The 19,988-nt window shown below is 43.7% G+C and overlaps 1 protein-coding gene across 1 annotated transcript in view; it reads right to left on the bottom strand.

Annotated features, from left to right (window-relative positions):
- Nucleotides 1-18,147, bottom strand: part of LOC1276399 (transcription factor mef2A) — a 28,048-nt gene extending 9,901 nt beyond the window's left edge. The window contains exons 1-4 of the mRNA XM_061646134.1: nt 16,689-18,147; nt 1,921-2,469; nt 1,734-1,838; nt 1,543-1,646 (exon numbers count right to left, since the gene is read on the bottom strand). Of these exons, the coding sequence (XP_061502118.1) occupies nt 1,543-1,646; nt 1,734-1,838; nt 1,921-2,469; nt 16,689-17,511 (1,581 nt within the window). The 5' untranslated portion in view covers nt 17,512-18,147. The remainder of the gene's footprint in view (nt 1-1,542; nt 1,647-1,733; nt 1,839-1,920; nt 2,470-16,688) is intronic.
- Nucleotides 18,148-19,988: the final 1,841 nt, after the last annotated feature.

Below are 19,988 nucleotides of genomic sequence, written 5' to 3'. Positions count from 1 at the left end.
AAAAGAGAAAAAGAAACTGCCGCTTTCTCTGTTTCAGGAGGTTTTTTTTCTCTCTCCCCATAAGTGAAGTAGGAAATAATCGTTTCTTTATTTGTCATGTCGTACACTGGTTGATTGTTTTTTTTTCTTCTCTCCTTTCCCATTAACAGAAAAGGAAAATGAAGAAATTGGAAGTGAAAAAGAGAAGGAGGACTTTTTTTTTCTTACACTCTCCTCAGTTTTCCCGAGGAAACCGAGGTACGGTGGGCAAACTTTTCAATTTCCAAGCTCCTTCCAGCAAATGGGGAGGGTGAACCGGGGGAACGGTTCGGTTCGGGCATGAAGTATGAAGTTAATGGCTTTTGGTTTTCTGGTCTTTTTCCAGTCGAGTGCAATCTCGGATTACGGTGCAGATTATCGCCGGCAGGAGGGATGGAGGTCGCCGGGCAAGAGAAAACGAGATTTTAGGGGCAAATACAAAGGGAGCAAAAAGTAAAGGGGATAACATTTGCAGAAGGAGGTTCATTTCTCAACACAAAGTCTTGTGCAGTCTTATGTGGGGCGTACCGAAAACGGTGACCACAACGGAACGTTTACGGAGCCACCATTAATCAAGCATCGTACCAATAGGAGGGCAAGCTTGCTGGCCGGTTGGGGGAAACTTTTGAAGAAACTGTCTTGCTATTATGAAGGCTCTAAAAGCTTGAGCTTTATTTTTAGGTTCTACTCCGGAATAACTTCAACCGCGAAATCAATCCACTAAACAAAACCCCAGCAGCTCCGAAAAGCGCATTCAACTGGCCAGTCATTGCCCGGGCGGATGAGTTGGTAATAAAAACCCATTACCCTTTTCAGAAAACCACCCGACAACGACGGCGATCATCGACAACACACAATCCATTAACGTGCCCCACAACACGAACGTCTTTGACCATTAATCAGTGGAGAGTTGGATCCATTTTCTCCCGAAAGCCCTCATCCGTCCCAAAACTTCCCGTATTCCCGCTGGAAATTTCAAAGTTTTTCCTCAAAGAAACGGCTACGCAGACAAATCAGTGGACGTTCGAAAGACGAATACAACCCAAGCCAGGGCGAGTCTGCGCACTTTGCGCTACTCCCTCGAAAGTAGAGTGCTCCAGCCAAATAATACTAACCATCTCTTTCTCTCTGTTTTCTTCCTCTGTCCTCTGGTGGAGTGGTGGTTGTTGCCGAAAGTTCCGGCACAGTATATAGGCAAGCCATCTTTCTTTTTTCGCTCCCCCTTCCCGGTTGCGAGCGTTGATTTCAGTGAGGAAAATTCAGTTTTCTGAGGAGTTTTTTTTGGTGTGTGTTCCAGAAGATCTCACTTCTAGCCAGGGCGGAGCTACTGACTATGGATGTCAATAGCCGCGATGGCGCACCGGCAATAAAGAGCACACGAGCAGTTCCTACATGCTGCCCTGCTCAAGAGGCTGCCAACAATATGTTGTGTGGTCATTATTTGCGGGGTTTTTTCCCCGTTGAGCAGAGCAATGCCCCAAATGGCATGAATAAATCATAACCCTCACTACAGATATATCTTACCTGGGAGTCCTTCAGGCCGAGCCGTTCCGCCAGCTTCTTCCGGTCCGGCTTGCTGATGTACTTCTGCAGCTGAAACCGCTTCTCCAGTCCCTTCCGTTGGGAGTCTATACGAAGCAAAGAAATAAGTCGTAGAATAAGCCACCCAGTTGACATCCTTGCAAGATGTGTACTCCTCCCTTTATAAAACTTACCGGAAAAGACGGCCCGGCGCATCATCCCCCGGCGGGGCTTCCCTCGCGTCGAGTGTGCCCAGGGGAATCCCTGCCCGGGAGGTAGCGGAAAAACCTGTGGTCCACCTGGCAGCAGAGCAGAAGAGCGTACGCGTGTAATGGCTGAACTCGCATGACGTCTTCACCGACTAGACTAGACCGAACTTACCTGGCATGTAAGGATTGCGGCAGTGGGCCAACAGCGAGTGCAGATGCGGATGGTTGAGGCTGTGGTGCAGAAAGGGCGTCGGTCGACTCGGAAGTGGTTTCGCAATGATTTTATTATCTCTCGGACCCGACCCGGTGGCCGACGGTTCCTGCAGTTCCGGGCTGTTAGGCAGGCTGCCCGATTCGCTCGTACTGTTGCTGCTGTTGCTGTTGTGCAGGTGGTGGTGGGGTCCACCACCACCACCACTACCATTACTGCTGCTGTTGTTAGTTACATGTCCTCCAGTAGGGCTACCGTTGGGTCCAACGGTAAGATGTTGCTGCTGCTGCTGATGAGGTGATAGAGGATGTGTGCCCGGTTGATGATGGTGGTGGTGGGGATGATGATGATGCGGGTGATGGTGTGGATGATGATGATGCGGGGGTAATTGCTGGTGAGGATGATGCGGATGGTGCGGATGGGCGCCGAGGAAGGCCGGGTTCGCCAAGTGGTTCTGTTGGATCAGGTTCTGCTGAATGTAAGGCCAAAGGTGCTGTGGTTGAATAAATTCTGAAACGAATCCAAACCCAAAGAGACGTTTTGAACATTCTAGATCTAACTGTTGTTTTTGCGATGAGCGTCAGTGTCACCCAAGGTAGTTAAGCTTAAACCCCCGCGAAGGAGAATGACCGCACAAGAGTTCAACGGGAAGCCATAGCATTGGGGATTCCCTACATTCAGTTCATGATCATAACAAACAACTCCATAAAGCCCAGAGTTCCAAAGTTTACATTCATACCTCGGTACTCGGTAGAGGTGACATACATTTGCTTCTTGCTTGCGCTGTTGCGTCCCAAAATGTCCGGAAATAGTTCGCATGTTTTTGAGAGGTTTTTTCTTCTTCTACGAGATCTAACTATCAAAACTCGCCGCTACGTATGACTTCTGGAAGGTACCGACCTTAACCCACAACTACGCAACGCTTCGCTGCTGACACTCAAACACACTTTACGACCTAAACGCACTAAAGGTGCGACACGTTAACGCTGCCTGGTGCAAAGTTTTCACATAAAAACTTCCGCGTTAACACCTTTGCCTCGGTACCGTGATCCCGTCTCGAAGCGCAAGATAGCAGCCGCCGTCTTATGTCCTCATCACGCCACAAAACCCCCTACGAAGAAACGCTGCACAAAGGTTGACATGCTAACGTCTTGGGGATGAGTTTGGAACCGAACAGGCAGTCAAAAGCTATTTTCCCGAAACTCTCATTTGCACGTTAAGAACCGTTTAGATTATTGTGGTTGATATGCTCGTATCTCTTTGGGACTCAATCAACGCGTCAAGTTCGGTGAGTTCAGGAACGGCAGCAGGCAGGCAGCGTGTTGTTTTGTTTCGCACAAAACAACATTCTAATCGACTCGTGCCTTTGTTCCTAATCCTTTCAGCGGGGGTGGAAAGGCTCCTGCTCCCCCCGTACCGACCGGATACTGACAAGTAAGCTGACGTGTATGCTGGTAGAAGTTACCTATGCCCGCTCTTTGTTATTGCATGTTACGCTAAATTTCCACCGCTCCACCTACTGCTAATGAGTGTGTGTGAGGATGTGCGGTTCACCTTTCAACGGGAGCCTTTTGGACTGACGCTGGCAGATGAGTTGATTGCAGGAAACGGTGCAAAACATCGGGCCGGCTAACTTTCACTCCGTGATGACGCGCCAGACAGTACCGGCGTGAGTACTGGAATTTGGAAGGCGCCTGGAGCGTTTTTCCCGCTTTCGGAGAAACACGGTCGGAACACGGGTACTTTGTGTGAAAGGCACGGCGAAATTATCATATAAGAATGTTTCAAATGCTAAATGAAGGATGCAAAGTGATGGTGGCAGATGCTGGAAGCACTTCAAAAATGGCGAGCCCAGAGCGAGAACCGGAGAGCAGCGGAGGGTTTAGTTTTCCCTGGTTTAGTGTGATACTGGGAAATGGATTGTAGATGATGTTTTAATTGATCATCTTTATTTTTCTGTTTCCTAACCCTAATAAGCTTGAACTGACTAAATTTTTCACGTAATGATCCATAGGTTAGCGTTGAGAGCTAAATATACAGTTTAAGGCTGTTTGATTAATGATAGCTTTAACCACGATAATGTTCTCTACATATCTGAGATTAGCTTTCTAACAAGCCATTCTTAACTTAATACATTACGGATGGCTGAATAGTTGTAGATGACACATCTAAAGCAGTGAATTTGTGAGATCTGATTTGTGTTTCTAATTATTGAAGTAGTATTACAAAACGATACTAAAACTGGTAAAGTTTTCTTTTGTTCCCATTGAATTTAAAAGATTCTTGAACATATAAATATACCTTTTATAGAGGTTTCTAAGTCACTTTCAAATGTGCGCCAGCAAGACAGCCGTCACACATTGTATTTTCCATCTGAATAAAATTTCAATTCTTACACATGATTTTCAACATATCATAAAGATCTGTCAAACTCAATCCACCTTGAGACGTGTTGAAAATCATGTCGAAGAACTGAAAATCATGTGCAAGAGAAATGTTGTAGACATTGGAAATTGACTCAGAAAACCTTGTAATTGTTTATCTGTCACAATAATTGAAAATCAACGCTAGTTACACGCAAAATATCGGTGCAGGATATTTTATGACATAGATGCCCTTTTTCCATGTGTGAACCAGCACTGCTAAGGATATGAAGTTACTTGAAAAGTTCAATGATTATTGGGACTCTGTTTTATTTCTTCGATAATTCCTTTTAAACGCAGTTACGTTCATTGAAATACATCGGAATCTATAATAATATTTGTTTTAGCGTCGATAACCAATACGTGTTATCATATTGTGATCTGAATTTCATTAAAACACGTATTTAATACTGACCGGAATTCGGAGCATTATTGTTTAGCTTGATTTTAATTCCGGACAGCCGAAGAAAATTGTCATTAATTGCATAAAAATATGGTTTTTGACAGTGATAATAACAATAACAAAGATTCAGTGCTATCAATAAAACAAAGATATTTGAAGATACATGTACCCAATGCCTTAATGGCCGTACAGGAAAGATCTTCGAATCGCGCAACAGTAGTTCGGTTCAAACCGCACGAAAAACCCCATTGTCAGTAAGACCGTCGTTCTGTCGGCCTAGGAGTACAATGATTTGTACAATGAATTTGTTGTCCGTACGTAAATATAAGTTAAAAACACGAAAAGTGTAGTGTGTGTGTTAATATAAATATTATAAATGAAATTTTGAGGCTGTCCGGGATATGAATTGTTTTTCGTCCGTAATTTGACTTATGAGCTCAAAACTGTTTGGAATATGAATTAAAATATCGTTGCAGCTTTTGGAGTTTTTGCAGTATTTCGAGTAAAATTATTGGAAATCTTATTTTTTTTCTTAATTGTAAAAGGTTTGCTTCAGTAAATTGAGTTATGCTGGGGTACGACGAATTAAATATGAATTAGTGAGAAATTATTACATGCCAAAAATGCCATAAGTGTCCGTAATTCAAAGCAGTACGGTAAATGCGATTTCTTTCGCGTGTCTCATTAATCGATTGAGTTTAGTTCAGGTCAGTTCAGATTTAACATTTCATCAAGTTATTGTTGCTTTACCACCGTTAAAAAAGGATCTCAAAGAAAGATGCTGCCACAAACGGCTGGATGAATTTTGCAAGGACCATGTGGAAGAAATGTTATTTGATTTTGTGTAGCTACGTTTCAATATTTTGTCGTTGCTAATTTAAAAATGGGCAATTAAAACAAAAATGAGCAAACATTTAAAACATTGATTGATGCTCAGTTACAGAAAACATATTTAAAATGAATTCGACAGAGGCAACGTGTTTTTGATATCCAAGTCATTCTGTATTTAAGCTGCTATGTTTCGAACTGCTTCTAAAATACTGCTCGTTTCATCACACTCACACACACAGCAAAGGTAACAATCGTTTATCAACAAACCCGTACAACAGCAATCCCTCGAACTGCACCTTTCAAGCATCAATTGCGATCCTTCTCAAAAGAACCCACAAAAAAAGGATGATGCCAAAGTTGCTCAATTTTCTATTCAATCCTGGTCCTAATCTGTTACAAAAACAAAAGCCCAACGTGTCTGCCTAAACTTCCGTCGGTGTACGGAGCCCGTACAGCAAGCGCTGTTAAAAAAGGACGTTAAGCAGAGCAGAGCAAAACCGAACGCCATCCCGCAGCAGGCCCCGTCTAAGGCTGGGCTGTAAAAACATTGGATTATAATCATGTTTAAATTATTGTCTCGATTGGCCGCGCAAAGCTGCTCGATAGAGTGTGGCTTAACCGGTATAGGGCGGTGGTGTGTGTGTGTGTGTGTGATTCTGTGTGATTCTGGTATTTCCAGCTGGTTGCTAAAAACCCCTCGGGGCCACCGAGATACTTGCCCACCGGGAACGGGAATATCCTCCTTTTTTGACATGGCTCGTGGTGTGTCTCAACGCTCCAGCATAAGGACGAATGTGTGTGTGTGTGTGCTGAATTGTTATTATTGTACTTTGAAAACTAAAGGGACCCGCCGTTTGCCGGCCCGTTCACGGGGCGTAACTTTACACGCTTCAACGTGCGATCGATGATCCCGGGACTTTCCGGAGATGTCTTCAATCAAACGGTTCTCGGGTGTGGCGGGAATGGGCACCACGCGCGTTTCCGCACCACCATCCACCTCTACCTTTTTTTATTGCTCATTTCTAACGATTTAACGATTATTGTTGTGCCACTGGTGCATAAAGTGCGTCTGGCAGTGTTTTTTTTAACTGTGCTTTTATTGTTCTTCAATGTTTTTACTGATTTGCGCAAAAACTGCAGCTCGGGAGGGGTACAGAAAACGGGGACGGACGGAGAACCACCGAAAATGGACTGTCAATGTGGTGTGTCGAGGTGATTAAACGCAGTTATATGATCAATTGATGGGACGCCCCGGGAAGTGCAAATTTGGAAGGACTGTTTTTTTTTTCACTGTTTCTTTTCCATTGGCAATGTGTTTTCCTTTTCATTGTAGTTGGGTTTTACTTTTATGGCAGCAGCTTTTATCCACACTGTGGTTGTGTTGTTAATCCATAAAATGATAAATTGAAGTGGTGGAGGAAGGTTCTGCTGACAGTTTTACAATTACTATGAATAAAAGAAGCAGTGTTTTGAAGTGTTTGCATTGAAATAAAATGTGTGTTTTTGTTAAGTTAACTGAACATGTACCTGAGAACCAAACACAGCATAAAAATTCAGCAAATTTCTAACAACTATTACGTCAATTGCTCAACCCCTTCCAAGTCCTCTCGCAACCCAAGAGGCTCCTAACAATGTCTCCTGTGTAATGCACGCTCGCTGCATAATTAATATGCAATTAATTAAGCACATCATAACCGTGTTTTTCACCGAAATGGTTGACCACAAACTGGCCCGGACACACGTGGCTCCAGAACCCTCCCTGGGAAATGCAACCCGTAAAATAAATGGCGCCATTCGTCGCCTGTCATCCCGAAAGCGACAACACAAAAAGTGCTTCCCACTCCGGTCCACTCGAGCCTCAAGCGCGAGCCATCGTGTATTACATTAACAAATTACCGGTGATATAATTTATATGCATCGCAGCCAAAACAACGCACACGCACACACACATATAACTATCCATTGTTGCAGTTTTGGGGCTGCATTTGCATCCCTGTCAGTGGAGGTGGTGAAGATGCGGGATGATTTTTCGTGAAAGAATATTTACAACAAAAAAAGAGCATGTTAACCATTTCCCCGAACATTGCTCAACGGGTTGTAGGGCTGTTTGGTTGAAGGTTGTTGTTTTTTTGTTTCGTTCTCTGGTTGACATGTTTTACAAACTCTCTCGTAGGTTTGGAGAGCTTCCAACAAAACACACTTCACCAGAACAGGGCTCGAAGCTCTTGGGAAAAGGCCATCAAAATATTATGTTGAACACACAAGAGCACATGCTTTGGCCAAAAACCAAAGCCAGCAAACAGAGAAATAATATATAAAAAGTAATTCGTTAGCATAGAGTAAAAACAAAGTAAATAAAATAACAAGGTCATAAAAGTACCGTGGCGAGGGCAAAGCAAAAGAAAAAAAAATCACAAAAAAACAATGAAAAAATTCAAATGAAAAGTAAAGTAACAATGTGTAAACAAATTTGCAATTCAACATCTGCGTATACGAACATTGAAATAAAAAAGATTGCTAAAGATATGAAAGAATGGAAACATAATAAAACAGATAAGAACTCTAATAGAATATAGATCATGAACAAAAAAATCAAATTTTGTAAAAAAGAGCATAAACGAAAATAGAAACAATTAAAAAGCTTGATAGAGTGTATGAAAATAGTGGAAAAAAATGTAAAAAATAAAAGAATCAAGCACACAACGAATCAAAACGCCCAAAAATCTGCAACAATTTTAATAAAACACTCCGTGCGCCCAAAAATGTTACTCTCTGCCCACCACCCGTCCACCCGTTCCGCCGGGAGGACACAGACTTGTACGCGCGTTATAAATATTCATTACAATCATGTAGCTGAACGGGAAGCATCACACGCGCACCTCTTTCCATCCTTTTTATCACTATCAGTATTCCATCAAATGGACATTTACAAGGCTGGCTCGTGTGTGTGTGCGTGTGTGTGTTTATTTTTTACGTTATTATATCCACCACGCATAAATAATACACGCCAGCAAAAACCGCAACATTGGACAGCAGGCGGACAAAAAAACCGGAGCCTGGCGTTTGGAGGTTTTGGACACATCCGCCACCCACAGGCCTTTGCGGGGAAAAAAGGGTTGGAACAAATTGAATCATTTAAATCACTTCAAGCCTTGTAATTCACACACACACACACACGCTCACGCCTATTTGGTTTACCACGAAGTGCATCGGGATGAGCTAGCCGATTTTAAAGAGCGCTTGAAAGGCTTTAATTCTAGCGCTGGGCTTGTTTTAATTGCACTTTTATGCAGCTCACTTCTTGCTGCTCACTTCATGTTGCTGAAAAACCATTTTCCCCGCCACTACTTACACACTTACTTCACCTTCGCCCCGTCCTGCACCCGTCATAAACAGATCGTTTATTCATTTTGAATTTCTCATTTAAAGGGCGAAGGCAACTTTTTCGTTTTTGAGTTGGGTGCAAAGTATCATTTGGTGAAGAAAACTTTCTCCTTAAACAGAAACTTTTTCTCCCTACCGGTAGGTTCTGTTGTGCTTGTGTTTTTTCTACAGTGCCAATATCGATTTTGGGGATTTCCGTAATCATGTGACACAGAACACAGACAGACAGAGCGAAAGGCATGCGATCATCGTAATCATTACCGCCATTTGCCAAGTTTTCCGGTCCTTAGGCTCAGCTCCCAAACAGTTCTTAACGGAACGCTTTATACGCGGCGGACTATCTATGCATTGGCAAGGAGGCAAAATGGTAGAAAATTCACTCACCACTCGGTGAATGCGCCCCCACAACACACCCTCTATTGCTGAAACATATGCTCGGTCCTAAATTGAGTTAAACGAGAAAAACACTTAGCACGTAAACTGTACCAGATTTCGACTCCACAAAATGTCGAGCTGTTGGTATGCTGTGTTCTCCCCTCCCACCTGCTTTACGGCGCTGCGTGAGGCGACTGCTGCTGCTGCTGCTACGCCTAGTCCAAAAGACATAAAGTCAGAGCGCCCCTTCCCCTTGTGCCTGGGACGCTGCAAACACTCTCCCACCCGGTGTGTGTGTGTCGGAAGAAAAACACCGAAAAACCGGCCCCACCGAACAAAACGACCAAAGATATTTCTCCCCCGTCCCCGGGTCCCGGAAAATCTGAAGCGTCGTCGTCGTCGTCGAAGGGTGGAAAATAATATAATTTGCGTCAGCTGGCGGCTCACTTAGAGGATCGTTCGGCACCACCACCACCGCAGCCGTGCTGTAGTCGGGCGGGAAAGTTGAGTTGTCGAATGAAATTGGCACCGCCGTTCGGTGTTTCCCCCAGAAGGAATGCGCCAGTCTTGCCTGCCAGAGCTCTTGCTTCGTTTTCCACTGCAACAAAAAATACACCCTTAGTGCGGGGGAAAAGGAAGGCTACCGGGGAAGAAACGGAACAGCTCGTTAGCAGTATGAACATGTTCATACGCCTGATGTGATTTTCTAGCACCGCACATTTCCTTCCCCCAGATCGAACCCGTTTTGCTTTTGCGAGGCACGTTAAATACCCTTCACATGAACGCGCATTTCGCATCTTAAGCCTCTCGCCAAATGGCATGGAGAATGAGGGGGGAGATGTTTGGCCCCATCCCCAAGGAGAGAGCAATTTTTGGAGCAACTCCAGTGTCCAGAGAATCCAAGAGTTTGCGACGCCAGACGGTTTTGCCCAAATTTCGACAACCCGGGGTAGCCATTATGTGGTCATCGGGTTCATTCGCTAGATGTGTTTATAATTTCATGTGCACGTCACACGATGCGTACCTCGATGCGGTCGGTGCTCTTTTGCTTCTTCTTCTTCTCCGGGAGCTAAGGACACCGTGTAACACATTTCCGTCCGACAACGGAACAAACCGGTCTCACCCAGCCGGAAGTCTGTCCGAATAGCCCTAGCAGCAAAGGGAAAAGCCAATCGAAGCCAAGTGCACTAGCAACGACGACGGCAACCGACGACAAAGATGATGATGATGATGGGCCGTTTTTGCAATGTTTTTCCCTCCCTTCGCCACTTTCGAGCCGGCCGACCGACGGTGCAAATCGATCCCGATTCTTCGCTTCCCGAAAATCTGTCACTTGCAGACGCCGATAATCATAAACGAGCGCATAAGAACGATCGGAACCACTGGGTAGCGGGGCGCACACTGCCACTCCTGCGCTTAAGTTTTTCAAACCCACAGCAAACACAGGCAGTAGTACCTTTACGGTGCAGCACCTTCGAAACGAGACCTTGGAACACCATGGGTGTCGGAAGAAAAACCACACACACACACCCCGAAATTCGTCACCTCTCTCGGTGCCGTCCGAAATTCCGAAAATCAAAGCGATATAAATTAGCTTTCCCTCCACCAGCTTACCCGCTGGAGTCAGACACTTTTGATAGCCTCATTTTGCCCAGGAAGGGAAGAAATTAATGCAGGAAGCTGCCCCGGCCCCAAGATTGGTGGCTGTTTAAACGGAAGCGGCAATACACAACACAACGGTCAGCAGCAACAGGGCTGGGTGAGACGCGCCGAAAATAAGTGTGGTATAAATTATCCGGCAGCACATAATCAATTTCATCCGGGCTGCCAGGTTGCCAGGTTCTGGATGTTTGGCAGCTTTCGGGCTTTCGGTACGCATGCCTCGGTTGGAGGAGTTGGGTGATTTTTTTGTGCGGCGATAAAGAAGAAAAAATATAGCAAACCTATTTAGTCAGCTTTTCTCTTTAAGTGAAGGAAATCGATTGTTGATGGACTGGAAGTAGTAGTAGCAGTAGTGCGAGTGGTGTTAGTGGTCGATGGATGTGAATTTTTATCCAATCCGAGGAGACATTATTAAAGGAATGGAACGAGAATGATTAAAATGTAGCTTGCAGCAAAATAATGAATCATTTGCTGGAGTTAGGTGTTGGTAACATGGCTGAAAAAGATCATGGTCGGTTTCTACTCCTCATGAATCTACTAGCTTTATTTAAAGTTGCTTATAGAAATAGATAGAACATCTCATGTTTATAACCATGCTATATTTGTATTTTACATTCAAACTAAATGAAAAAACCTATGAATCAATTTTATTGTAAATAGTAGTTGATAATTTATTTTTCGTTACGTAAAGCTAGATTAGGCTACCAAACGGCAAAAGCGATGACGCTAAATCTCGAAATCTCATAGCTGATATTCATGTAAAATATTATCAAATCAAATTTAATATAATGAGTAAATTAAACATTTTTTCAGTTACTATTTTGCTCTCTCTCTCTCTCTCTCTCTCTCTCTCTCTCTCTCTGCACATGCAAGAAAAGCACATGCAAGAACCGATTTATTCCGTTTAAAAATAATCATTAAGATGCATTTGTCGTAAATGTAGCAGAAGGTGCTTTTTTATGTCTGCTATTAGGTAACTTTCCACGGAAAAGTTGTTTGATGGCGATTTTTCCCCTTCCATCGCCATAAAAACCATTTTTAGCGAACTTATTTGCGTTTTCATGACACGATTATTTTATGAATTAGAAAATGGCAATTTTGAGCAACATAAATGCAATTCTATATGTTTTCACCGTTTTGAAATTACTTAAAACACTTCAACACTTGTTCTCCTATGCGCAGGGATCACAACATTTGCTTTATATACTAAAATACACAGTTTTTCTTTGCTCCTGTCAAAAGATCACATTTGCTATTTAACGTGCCATCCAGCCAACAGTGGATGGCAAAAATAGCACGAAAAAAATTCGCCGAACTCTGCTCAGTTTTCCATTGTTATGAGAAGGGAGATTTTGTCCGGAGTTTTTGTATTTTTGAAACAGTTTGTCTTGAAAATGTAGTAAAATAAAACATTTTGCCTTACTTTGTTTTTATTTTGCATGTAGATGACCGGTTATGTACATTACAATACATAGGGATGGAATAGATTACCATCTAAAACAGTGTTAAAATGTTTTCTGTAATGCTCAATTTGCACCATACGTTGCGCACCAAAAAAGGCATGTAAAACAAAATAATCGTTCAAAGAATTTCTGAAGCTTTCTATCTTTTCCAGTAGTATAGTAGTATAGTAGTGTAGTATAGTAGTATTTCCATAGATGTTGGTTGCTGCCAAGAGTTATTAGATGGTTTCATTTTTTTTTGTTACCGATTAAACAAAATAACTAAAATTAATCACATCTGTCAGAAATTCTGGGACATTACCATTACATTGTGTCAACGATTCAATATAATCTTTAAAAAATCAGGAAGTAATCACTGCTTTCCTATACATAGTCAGACATCCTATCTAAAATGATACTATCAAATACTATATTTTAAATGTATGGAATGATTGTTCAAAATAAATGAAAAAATTGTGCAAAATTAATAAACACCTGTATTCTTATTTAATAAATACATTTTTAACGTAAAGCTAATTATGACTCAACGGTAAATTATCGAAAGCTTTAACATTGGGATATAAACAAAACAATACAGTTACGTATTTTTCTACATAAAACATTGCAAAATTTCTCTACAAACGTATATGCCTGTTTTTTCACAGAATTCTCGTAATATTATTGAATGTCCTAAAGCATCCCGAGTTGTGTTATTACTAGTTTAATTCTTAAATATTGTGCAACACACAAAACACAAAATTAAGATATAAATTCTCAATTTCAATTACTTTGTCTTAATGCTAACTAACCACAAAAAGTTATAATTGCAAAGCCACCAAGCAAATAAATATATCAGCCTTCGACTAGCCTTACGTCAATCATCCATCCAGGATGACGTTCGGTGGATTCCCGACAGCCCACTCACCCCGAAAAACAAGTTGTTAAACAGCGGGAAAGTTCTAGTGCGCAAAATGTACCGCACACGTACTTTCCACACGCATTTCAGGAACCAAATGACGGGTGCATAAAAATCAAACAAAACCAATCAACCAATCCCGCCACGGCACGGCATGCGTTCGGTTCGACGTGCGTACGACCGCAACATGCCGATCGAAACTGCCGCATACCATCGACTGATTATCGACTCGGCCAGTTGTTGTTCATCTATTTGTATAAATGAGGTGTTAATTGCATATAAATTATTCCCATCCCAACGGTGGACGGAGGCCGAAACCACGTCGACCGGCACCACTGTCGACTGGACCGGACCGGGGATGATAAACTGCTTCAACGCAGTTCCAAACGCTCACACACCGTACAGCATGTGTGTGTGTGTGCAAGTACTGCTATGACTCTCGATGCCTCAAGTAGTGCGGCGACAAATGAGCAGTGCAACGGTGGACATAATTGAAAGCGATGCAACCGGTGGTAGCATCCCTATGTGTGTGCATCGGATGCAACCGAGATCCTCACTGGGGACGGTGCACTTGTTCATCAGCTACGCTTACACGCGTACCGGACGGTGATGATGCTGCCACTGTCCTGCCGTGGAATGAGCAAAACTGCATCCCAGCCGCAACCTTCCTACGGTGCGGTGGCAGTGGGTGGCTGCATGAAATCAGATCATAATAATTACACACGCCAATCCGATAATGGGAGGATGATCAGGACAATCGCCGGGGGTCCGATTTCCAATACGTTCCAGTACGAGAGTGAAAATGAGGAATAATGTCCTTTCGACGGTCACGATGGGTTTTTCCAACGGGTTGTGGCTTGGAATGGCCATTCGGAAGAGTACAGCAGGGGTCGAAAAACGCTGACACGTAAAATGGTTTGTTTTTGAGGCTTTTTGAGGCGGAAAAACGATGCCAATGAATGGCGATAATTGTGATCGTTTACCAAAGAGTCGTTTAAATTTAAGTATGACAAGTTGTACTAGGCTAGAAATCAAGGATGAGATTATATTAAACAACGATTGGGCAATACATTCAGAAAACGTTTTAAAATAAGGAAGGAAACAAACTTACAAACGATTGTAAAATCAAATGAACATAAAAATAATGAACTTGAGTTATCAACGAAATCATTATTCCAACCATTTGAATTATTAGAATTAGAAAAATTGAATTATATTATATTGAAACTGCAGAGCAAATTGCAAAAATACATACAAATGTACAAATGTACAAATTTTTATGTTTTTTGATTATTTTTTTCTTGCTTTAAGAGATGAATTCGTTTCATAGTACTTTTTAGAGCAAAAATATATTGGCATAGAAATAATACTAATAGAAATAATAGAACGGTAATAGAAATCATACAATAAAATCTTCATTTAGATAAAGAGATTTAGAGCCTATTGGACTCATCCGCCTCTTAAAATTGAGAATAAAATCTAATCTTAAAATCTAACATTCTTCTTTGTAAGCCATTTGAGACTATCAGGTTTTCATATAGCGTTAGTTAGAGTAAATATTTTTATAAATGATAGTAATAGATACAGAAAATGATCTGAAGACTTATTGCGATTAATAGATTTCCTTGCCCCTGGTACTGCCGCCCACCACAAACGACTGAACCATAAAAAATCAGCTTCGGGCTGCTTGCGATAGTCTCATTGTAAACCGTCATTTTGCTGCAAAAATATCTTAACCACCATCTGATCTACACTGACGGATCAGTACAAAACGGTTCCACTGGCTGTGAAATCTACTCCAACATCGACAATAGAGCTATCCGACTACCAGTCCATACATCAATCTTTACCGCAAAAGCAATAGCCCTGGTTATTGCAGCTGACGAAGGCCTACGCAGAGATAAGCCCAACGTGATCTTTACAGACAGTGCAAGTGTTCTTAAACACTTGAATCTGGAACCAACCGTGACCCGAACTTCCAACAACTATGCAATATACCGAATTCACCAGAAGTCACATTCTGCTGGGTTCCTAGTCTCACAGGTATTCAGGGAAACGAAATAGCAGACCGATTAGCCAACGCATGACGTAATAAGCCGGCCTGCTGCCATAACACTCTTGCACGCCGTGATTTCAATCGCCTTAGCAAAACCATCATCTCCAATAGCTGGAATGGTTATTGGGTTAGCAGCGGCCGCTCTTTCCTGAAAACCATGTAGCGTCGATATCACCGTTCGCCACATCTTAACCGAATGCCATGGATATACTGCGGAACGCATCACCTGCACTAGCGCACACACCATCTTCTCACCAGACAGCGATTGCCAGCGACAACTTTTAAAATTCCTTCGTATTACTAACCTTTATAAAGAACTCTAACCAAAACCACATTTGTAACAGACACTTCTTTAATAAAATGAACAGATAATAGCTTTAAGTAAACCAAGACTATCCGGTATAAGGTAATTTGCAAGCCACAAATGGTTTGCAAAGAAGAATGTTAGGTTTTAAGTATAGAATTAAATCAATTATTAAAAAAGGCGAATGAGGCCTATTGGCTCAAAATCTAAATCTCAAAAAATTGTTTTCCGAAGAAGAACATGCAAACTCTATTTTACATACATTGTTTAATTTTTAAATCAATTTCCGGTGTGTTTCAACTCGTATGATTTAACAACATGCCCATCATGAGTTCAAGTTCCATATGGATATCATCTCCCATATAGAAGGATTTACTAAAGGGTGCTAAAGAGCTCACGAATAAGTCACAGACATTATGATTGATATTGCCAGGGCCTAGACCACCAATGATTGTTTCGCCAAATGAGAAGGATATGGTGATGATATTTCTTAAAGGCAATTTTTTTTCTTATCTAAACTTAATCTAAACTGTGAACAACTTCTCATAGATATATTTTATTCTGCGGTCATAGAAGATCATCTTTTAATACATCGTTTGTCGAAACTAGCGTCATGTTCAGTTGGTTTCCCTTTAAATCGATGTCCCTTTACGCCGTAGATCTTTTTGAAGCGGATCTTAGAGAGACTTCACTGTGAGGACGCAAAAGAAATGAAATGAGGACGAATAGCTACAACGACGCTAGGAAAACACCACATTTAGACCAAAGAATCCACGTTTGTTACTGGGTTTAGCTCTTGCTATAGATTCATGATCCCTTGAAGTTACATTACCAGCTCTAAAATGTACAGCACAGATAGTAAGTTCAATTCTCATCCCAGCCCATGAGTAGGCTTTTATCACGCTCCAACACTCTCACATCAAACACACTTACCATTCCTAACTTTAACGCACTCCTTCCTGTCGCCCAGTATGGCGGACACACTGAACTTCAGCACCGGTTTGCTGCTCTCCTTCAGGATGGTCTGCTTCCCCGGCACCACGTACTCCCCGAACCCGCACTTTTCACACCGAAACTCGTACTCACTACCAATCCCCTCACCGTCACCGGCACGCCGCTCGGTCACAACACTGTCGCACTCCTCCTCCTCCTTGCTGTGATTGTTGTTATTTTCCCCCGCCCGCTTATCTCCCCCACCGTCCCCACCGACCACCATGGGACTGCCATCCCGAGCGGCCGCGGGGTTCAGGTCCGCCTGGCAGTGGCCACACTTGGCACAGACAAAATCCATCGGCTCCAGCGCCGCCACACCGTCCGGGTCCGGGTGGGCTCGAAACGTTGCACCTGGTCGTCTCACACCCGCACTGAGGGAAACCGGAGGTCCGGCCGCCGGCAGCTCGTCGTCCGAGAATGAGGACGAATTGTGGTGATGCTGCTGATGCTGCTGCTGCTGCTGCTGCTGCACCAACAGTGCATGATGGTGATGGTGGTGATGGAGATGATGATGATGGAGCTGCAGCTGATGTTCGCTCGCCGGATGGTGCAGACTGTGGAAGCTTTTCGGCGAGTCACACAGACTGCTGGAGTCTTTCGGTTCGTCAAACTCGTCACTGTCCGAGATGGAGGCTAGCGAGCCGGCATCACCGTGCGTCGCGCCTGGCGTTGCGTGTACCGGGCTGGACCCATGGTCGCTCGGCGAGTCCTTGCCCTGCAGCAGACTGTCCACCATGAACGCTGTCGACATGGCCGTGGACATGATTGTACTCTCACCTCCCGAAAAAAACCGGGATGTTTGGTCACTTTTTTCACTACAAGCGCGAACTTTGCACGAAGAACATTTGGGAGGAAATGAAGTGAACAGACACGGACAGAATCACACACACAGCAATTTACACTTTGAAAAACACAATTCGAACACTTTGAAAACAATGGAAATTCCACGAGCACTGGCTTTTCTTTGCAGGATCTTCCCCACCGATTGTATCAAAAGGAGTAAAATCACTTCACACACTTCTCACGACCTACTTGGACCTTGCTGCATTGATCAGAAAGTAATCGGAAATTGCACACTACGGTTGCTTTAATTGCAAAACCAATAAATAACTAATCGCTACTGCTACCAACAAACACACGAGAGGACCACGCCACACACACTGCACCAAAACGACACTGCGCGCTTCCTTCGCGGCTCCTCCGTAATAGGGACGACTCGGACTCGGCACCGTACAGGACGAGTCAACGCTAGCGAATGGGCTGTGTAACAACCGAGAACCCTTGTCCCGTAGGCCACACCGGTTGCATTTGGTTTCTCGCACACAAACCAAGGTACGTACAGCATCCGTTACGACGGATGACGGCGGCGATGATGATGACGCCGTGCCGTGCGCCCGTGGTCGTCCTCAATTCATATTCATCACCCTGTGAAGCGGCAAGCGCTCCGTACGTAATATCAACCCCGTGATTTGCTCTCAGGCATCGTCATCAGCATCATCATCATGATTTCCATCGTCAGCATCATCGGGATTCATTTGCTGAAAATCTCACTCCTCCTTTCTCGGGCGAAGGATATTCGCACGGCGCGCAAGAGCAGGACAACTGAGCGTCGAAAAAGGGACGTAAAGAGCATGCCGGTCGCGCGTCCGGTCGCGTATCCTTGTGCTCTGCGGCTGTATATAAACCGTGCCAGAAGTATGCAAAATGGGAGGAGCTACGCTCGCTCCTTTTCAACTTCTTTTCCCTTCCGTTCTCACCAGTACACAATCACAGCACGCACATGCACATGGTGGAAGGATTTCTGGTCCGTTTTTTTTTTTGCTGTTGTTGCTGCTTCCATCCAAGAACAACCGTGAATAAGGACTTCATTTCTGATCCGGTTTGATCGTTTTTTTTGTTGTTGTTTTGTTTGGTGGTTTCTTTTCCACCTCCCACACTTGCATCGTTATGTGCAGCCGCTTTCTCTCTTTGGCCCCAACTAACCAACCAACCAACGAAAAAACATTGTCCCGAAGCGCGGGGAAACGCGCGTGCAGATCAAACCGCGCGCTCCCACACGGCCATCTTTGTGCCCTCCCGTCGAGCTTTTGGGGGATGAAGCTGTTATTTACCCCCGGCGCGCAAGGGAAGCTCTCATTACCTATCACCGTGCTTTTATGCATGGAGGAATGCTTCAGATCCTGCAAAAAGCGTGTTCTTTGGCCAGGTTCTTTTTTGTTGTTCTGCCTGCGCCTTTTATGCTGAGAATTGAAGGTTGAAATATAGTGCGAGAAAACCTACACACGACCGCACAACATGCGCACCATGCGCCATTCCCCATGAGTCCTTATGGGGATGGGAGGACAGTTGGGATGCATCGATATTGGAGAAGGTTTTCTATTTTTTTCTATTCCCTGTTTTGTTCCCAATTTTGTTCGCCTCCTCCCTTCACACGGCCAACATCCTACTATCTGGTCTGGTTCATCGTTGTCATCAGCCCTAATGTACTTAGAATTCATCCCTTCCGGTGGGCTGTTGTAGAGGCGAGTCACAAAAAAGCCGCGAGGGGAAAAATGGTGTGTTGGCCATCCCCCCGTTTGCCTGAACGGTTCGATTGCCGATCCACTTCTGGGGCTGGGATGGCTGGTCCCCACTTGAGCACGCTCATCAAGGATAGGGTTTTGCATAATCTCATTTAACTTTATCCGTTCGAGATGGGGAGATCACCACTCTTTCTATCTCGTGTCTCTCGCTCTCTCTTTCTATATCTTTCTCTCTTTTTCTTTTTCATTCTCTCTTTCCCTGTCATACAACAAAAGTCCCCAATAGAGGACGCGTGCGTTGTTGTTTTTTTTCCTCGTTGCCACTACTTCCTCGCTTGCCTTCATCAACTCGAACTTCTGGGAACGCGCGCGCTCTGGTACCTTTTTAATACATAGCATAGAAATATGTCTATTATTTTCATATCCTCACACGAAGAACAACACATATCATCATGAAGGAAAGTGGGGCGGGGGGAAGAGGGCTTTGAAAAATAACGTAATCTCATCCACAGTTATCACAGTTGTTGTCAGCGTTTATCGAACGGGCAGCAACTTCCGCAGCAGCAGCAGCATTTGCCATACCGGTGCCATAATGTTTTATTACCGAACCTTTTCTACGTACTTCAACGTGTGATGGTGTGTGGGTGTGTGTGAGGGCATAAGTGGCCCACATTTTGAATATTCCACTCGACAATCCCAAACAAAGCATCACTCGGTA

Source organism: Anopheles gambiae, chromosome 2, assembly GCF_943734735.2.
Source record: "Anopheles gambiae chromosome 2, idAnoGambNW_F1_1, whole genome shotgun sequence".
Taxonomy (NCBI): Eukaryota; Metazoa; Arthropoda; class Insecta; order Diptera; family Culicidae; genus Anopheles; species Anopheles gambiae.
Note: the sequence above shows the minus strand (reverse complement) of the source record. Positions and strands in the feature narration are given on the sequence as shown.